A 6246-nucleotide genomic window follows, 5' to 3' on the forward strand; every position below is an offset into this window, starting at 1 on the left:
AGAAATGGAAGACAGTTTGTAAATTAAAGAAAATACTTTATGGGCTTAAACAAGCTTCAAGAGCATGATATTCCTATTTACTCTTATCTCATACTTGATGGTTTTCAAAGAAGTGAAAGCGAACATTATATAAAAGTGAAAGGTACAGAAATTCTTATTAATGATATGCTCTACACTAGTTCTTCTAGTATTTCATTCAATGAATTTAAGAGCAAAGTAATGCAAAAATTTGTAATGACTGATTTAGGCTTGTTGCACTATTTTCTTGGCCTTGAAATTGTTCAAACAAAAAATGAAATATTTTTATCTCAAGAGAAATATGCTAATGATTTGCTGTAGAAATTTGATATGCAGAATTGCAAAGTTTGTAGCACACCAATGAATGCAAATTAATCATGTTATGTTATTGGAGTTAGTCTATGCCATCCATGTTGCTCTCTTAGTGGGTAGTTATTAAGTGATAAATTAGTGGGTCATAGCCATGGGTTAGTCCATTCTTTTGGTGGTTATAACTCTTACCTAGTTGAGTTTTTACATCTATTTGCTCCATAAATACTAGTTGTTTTGTGTGAAAAGTCTGTTGCTAGAGAGGTGGGAAGCTTTGTAAAGTCAAGCTTTCAATTGATTTAGGCTTTGAGTTCATAGGATTAGTTAAATCTTTTAACATGGACTCCCCTTGATTCGTGGCCAGTGGATGTTCTCTAACCAAAAAAAGTACACATAAACATGTAGAATATATATCACCCATTAGTTTAATTCTGTGCTTCTAAGAAAGCATTAAAATCCTCTCTAGCCTTCTGCAACCTCGGTGTAATGCAAGCTGACGACGAAGACGTCGAGGAGTTAGAAGCCGACGCCGACGATGATGTATCACGGCGACTGGAGGCACCTAAACGCGACATGCTCTTCTTCAACGCTCCCTTCCGATCGCTCTCGAAGACGAACGCCGTCCTTACAGGTGAATCCGTCTCGTTCTCGCCGCTCCTTATCAGCTCCAATGGCAGGTCGAAGTAACACGAGTCCTCCCCTTCAAAATTCTCCACTACGATCCCAGACGACCAAGACGCACACTCGAACCTCTCGAGAGAGAAAGTGCTCGGCCTCGTTAATTCTTGCTGATTACTACTTATCGGCAGCTGCACTGACTTCTTCTTGGAGAAGCTAGGCAGGTATAAACACAAGGCGCTGCATTTGAAGAAGTCCGCCGTGCTATTCCGTTGCTTCTCTTGCTGAGTTGCTTCCTTGTAATCCGTCGAATTCTCAAAGTATTCGTCGATCAACGGTGCACCGCTGCCGAGCCTCTGCGTGATGTCTTTTCCGGAGAGGATGTCGAACTCGTCTGTCGGAGCGGAGGACCTCCCTTCGCCGCAGGACTTGCTTCTCGAGAGGGAGGCGGCGTGCATCAGCGCGAAGCGGGACACCGCCGACGAGCTCTGACGAGCGAAAGATCGCACGGCCGGGTGCGGTTGGCGGGGCGGGACGACGTTGAATTTCTTAAAACCGATTGAGTTGTTCTGCGGGGATGAGGTTGCGGAGCACGGCAGGCTGGCGCTCACGAACTTGGGTTTTCGAGGGGGTGGACGAGCTGCTGCGACTTTAGGGATTGACAACGGTTCATCACCATCATCGTCTCCTTCCTCGGCTAGATTGCGATCAACTTTGGTTCGTTTCTCCTTCTCGCTATCGAAGAATTCTGGCCCATTTGTGGTAGGCTCTTCGTCACAATAATGCATTTGGTGTACAAATTAAGGTCTGGGGATGGTGGAAATGGAGGACTCGTTTCACGTATTGAACTCTTTGTAGAAGGCAACGTTGACATTTTGGCGTGCGTATGAGCATGGTGGATGGCACGGTCCGTCGTAGTGTTTGACATGTTATTCTTAGCTTGGTTGTCCAGAGATTGCAAATTTTATCAAGTGGCAGACTGGCAGCTAGCTATCAACTATATATGTTGTTTGTTATACATAACGCATGCTAGCTTCTATAAATTAATTAGTATCAAAATTTATGTCTACAAACTGTAACCAGAGAGAAGAAATCAATTGTAAAATCCTATTAGCATGCTTGCCATTCCAGAATGCAACAGGGATACTTACGTGGCAGTTCCCTTTAACAGCTATCCAATTAGATTGCAAGTAAACAATACCAAGGGAAGCTGTGTTGCTACACATGATATGCGAGAATATTAAATTTTTTTGAGAAATATGTACAACGACATTAAATTAATAAACTAAGAACTTGGGATACCTCTCTACTAGTCTACCCTCTCGGTGTCTAGAAACCCGAAACTATCACTATTCTTTGTATATATACACTCTTTGAAATTTTCTTTACTACATGCAACCCTAATGCAAAAAATTTATTAGTTTAGTTCTTAGTTTAGAGAGTATATATTGGTAATAAAAAAATTCAGAAAGTATATATAAAAAATCACTGAAAGTTCGTCTAAGTAGAATTATCCTAAAAATCTAAAAAGACACATACAATAATACAAACACAAGCATGCATGACACACAAGTAAAAACTTGGCGCCGCTTTGACCTTGAGAATTTAGATTTAAAGATATAATTAGTTTTTGGGTACAGTAAAAAAATATATGTCTATATTTAAACTATAGGCACGATTCTCAACCCTCTGCTTAAGTAAATAAAAAATAAAATACTAATCAATGAATCAATCAAAGATGAACACCAATAATTTTACATGAAAAAATTCCAAACGGGTAAAAGAACTATGGATCCAACCTCAAGTAATACTAATCACTAATAAACCGTAGTAGTTTACAAAGCTAACCTACAAATAATTGGTCGATCTTTATGACTTTGTCTAACAAACTCATGATTACTAGACCCCACAATTCACTACTTTCCATGATTAATTTTCAATCTCGATAACCCTCAAGATTGATATTCTGTCTTGGTAACCCTTAAGATAAATCCTTTTGTGTGTATAAGATGTTCAAAACTTTCATTGGTGAAAAATGGTTTCCTCAAAAACGTCTTCACAGATATCATTCCACTATTAGAATGCCTTCTTATAAGGCCCTCTATGGAAATATATGTCCAATGCCAATCAGTTGGGATGAGGTGGGAGAGAAAAAAAAGCAAAGAATGTTATACTGGTACAAGCAACTATCGACAAAGTCAGTTTAATCCGAGAGCGCCTGCACACTATTCAGAGTGTAACGCCCCCGCCCGGCACGGGCACGTGCACGCACACGCGCCCACACGGCACGCGCGGCGCACGCGACAGGTCGGGCGGGGCCCGTCACGCACAGATACACTCCTGTGCACATACGTTCATGACATCATCAAATAACACCTGCTAACATATCCATGATCACATAATCCATCACCAAATAAATCATACTCTTAACCAAATAAACCTGTTAACATATGAATATCAAAGTCCACAATAATATACACTAGACCGCTACATAATCTGGCAGGACCCACACAGGCCACAACAAACCATCAAGATACAACTAAAATAACTAATACAAGGGTACACTATGATTCGACCTGTATTATACAAATCATTGTCTAATACAAAAGAGTACAAATATCAAATATTGGTACAACTCGATTTCTATATAAACTGTCATCTATACCATCTCGTATCTATAGCTCACCTCATCATCGTTCTAAAATATCTTCTCAAGTCGCTATCACGTACCACATATCTGAGGGGGTTAGAAAAGAAATAAAGAGAGTCATGAGCAAAAGGCTCAGTGAATAGACCTTACCCCGAATCAGTGATGCCAAACAGAGAGTAAATCATGTACTGGATAATATGAATCAGAAAGAGTATCATGTCATGAATGAGTATATGAATGTATCCTCAATAATATATAAATGAAAAGTAGATAACACGTCATAACTGATAAAAGTATATAATCCTCGACCATGAGTAAACAAATCTCCATGTCATCTATCATCATAACTCTCTCTCAAATATGACACATGATGCATGCCGATCATGACTATGCTATGATATCAAATGCAACCATATATGATGCATATTGACCACTCGATAATCAGGTAACCGAATGATAATGAAATCATATGCATTTCTCAACATCACGATCATCACCGACATCTCGGTATAATATCATCTTACTAGACCACTGTGCACAGTCAACACCCGGTACCCGGTCTCAACATCATGCCCGAAGGCTCAGAGCATACTCTGCCATCCGCAAGGAGTATCTCAAATATAACCATACCCTGCCATCCGCTAGGGTATCAACATCCATCCAGACCGGGCACCCTTCTAGCTGATAGAAATCTCGTGAGGATAACTCGCCACATATGCCCTGGCGAACGGCATGTGTTCGAATGTCTGCTGCGCACACAGACTAACGACCTCGGACGTAAGGCCAACAGGATCGCGACCATGTCGAGCGATCAATCATCCACCAAGCGCGTCCTAACCCTCGCGCCCACTCGGGTATCCTCACGCTTTCTATCAACTATCATATCAATCACATTTCATGCTTTCCTTTTTAAATGACAAATCATATGCATATATCCAGTACAATAACAAATCAATGCATAACCGGAATTTAGGTGGAATAGGAATCAAGAGCAAAATGATGTAATGCAAACTCCAACCATGTATCTAACACATGCATACTCATGCTAATCTACCACATGCATACTCATGATAGAAATCATCCCGACATAAAATCATAACAGCATAATCATCTCCAATCATCTCTATATATCACCAATGTACTCATATCCCAGATCAGTCTAATCAAATGCATGATAAAATATGCTTGACTGAAATCATCTCTATATAAAGTCATATAATCATGCTGGAAGCCAAAATTATGCATGTACATAATATGTAATATATCCTAATTTGAGAAAGGGATCTAGGGGATAAGACTACTCACCGTCTGATCAGAAGATACAAACCACGCATCTCTCACGTCCGTCAGGTAACCGAGTGACACTCATCACTAGCAAGGTCCACGGGGTCTCAAATAAGGGGTTCGGGATCGTCTGAAAATGTTTAAGTAACATAAAGTTAGTTGTTTATCCCATTATAATCCGTTCGAGTAAAATATGATGATTTATTAGATTTTAGAATTCCTACTTATTTTTATAATTGGCTAGATTTTTATTATAAATAAAATATAAATATAGATAAAAACCTAATTATAATTAAATTATATCTTGATTAATTAGGGACTATGTAGCCATTATCTTCTTTGTTACAAAATAATAATGTATAATAAATTAATAGAATTACTTAAAAAAATGTATATCATAAGAATATTAGAATATAAATCTAATAATTATAATTTACAAATTTATCTATTAATCTAATATACATATAAGTAAGTAAATAAATAAATATAAGTATTACCTATATTTATGCCTAATTAATCATTAATTATAAAAATTATCATTAATAAAATTACATTGAAGGATATATAATATTATTAAAATAGTTAATGTCTAAATAATCTATTTGCATTAATTAAGAAGCAAAATACTTAAATAAATAACATAAATAAACTAATTAATTAATAATTTAATTACAACTGCCATCAGTGCTGGGCTCGGCCCAGCACTGTCTGCTACAGTGCTGGGCCGAGCCCAACACTGTGCAGAAAGAGAAAAGAGGAGCTGAGGAAGAAGGAGAAAAAGAAAGAAAGAAAGAAAGAAAGAAGAAAGAAGAAAGAAGAAGAAGAAGAAGAAGAAGAAGAGAAGAGGAAGAGAAGAAAGAGAGGAGGTGAGGGAGGAGGTTGCGGACCCGGGCCGGCGGGGAGGGCACCGGCCGCTGCTGGCCAGCCAGCGGCCGGCCTCTCGCCGGTGGCTCGGCTCCGACGAGCCCACCCTCGGGCAAGAAAGAGAGAGAGAGAGAGAGAGAGAGAGAGAGAGAGAGAGAGAGAGGAGCTCACCGGCGCTCGAGGAGGTGGCGACGGCGACGACCGGCCTCGGAGAGAGAGAGAGAGAGAGATAGAGAGAGAGCATCGAGAGAGAGAGAGAGAGAGAGAGAGAGAGAGAGAGAGAGAGAGAGATTTAAAGAGAGAGAGGGAAGGCGGTGGGAGGTGGCTGCGGCGGCGCTGGGGCCCGCCGCTGCCAGATGGCCGCAGCCGGTTGGCTGCGGCGACGCGAGGGGGGGGGGTGCGTGGCACCTCCCCCACGCAGCCCCACTGCATGGGCACGAGGCCGGTCACACTGTGGCCGGCCACGTCGTGCCCATGCAAAATTAATTTTTTTTTTTTTTTTT

The 6246-nt window shown here is 40.3% G+C and overlaps 1 protein-coding gene across 1 annotated transcript; it reads right to left on the reverse strand.

Moving 5' to 3' along the window:
- Window positions 1-752: 752 nt before the first annotated feature.
- Window positions 753-2023, reverse strand: LOC140759582 (uncharacterized). The gene has a single exon (XM_073096182.1). It carries the CDS (start codon window positions 1731-1733, stop codon window positions 753-755), a length of 981 nt encoding a protein of 326 aa, XP_072952283.1. The 5' UTR covers window positions 1734-2023.
- Window positions 2024-6246: the final 4223 nt, after the last annotated feature.

Source organism: Typha angustifolia, chromosome 4 (assembly GCF_048772165.1).
Source record: "Typha angustifolia cultivar Huaian chromosome 4, ASM4877216v1, whole genome shotgun sequence".
In the NCBI taxonomy this organism is placed as follows: Eukaryota; Viridiplantae; Streptophyta; class Magnoliopsida; order Poales; family Typhaceae; genus Typha; species Typha angustifolia.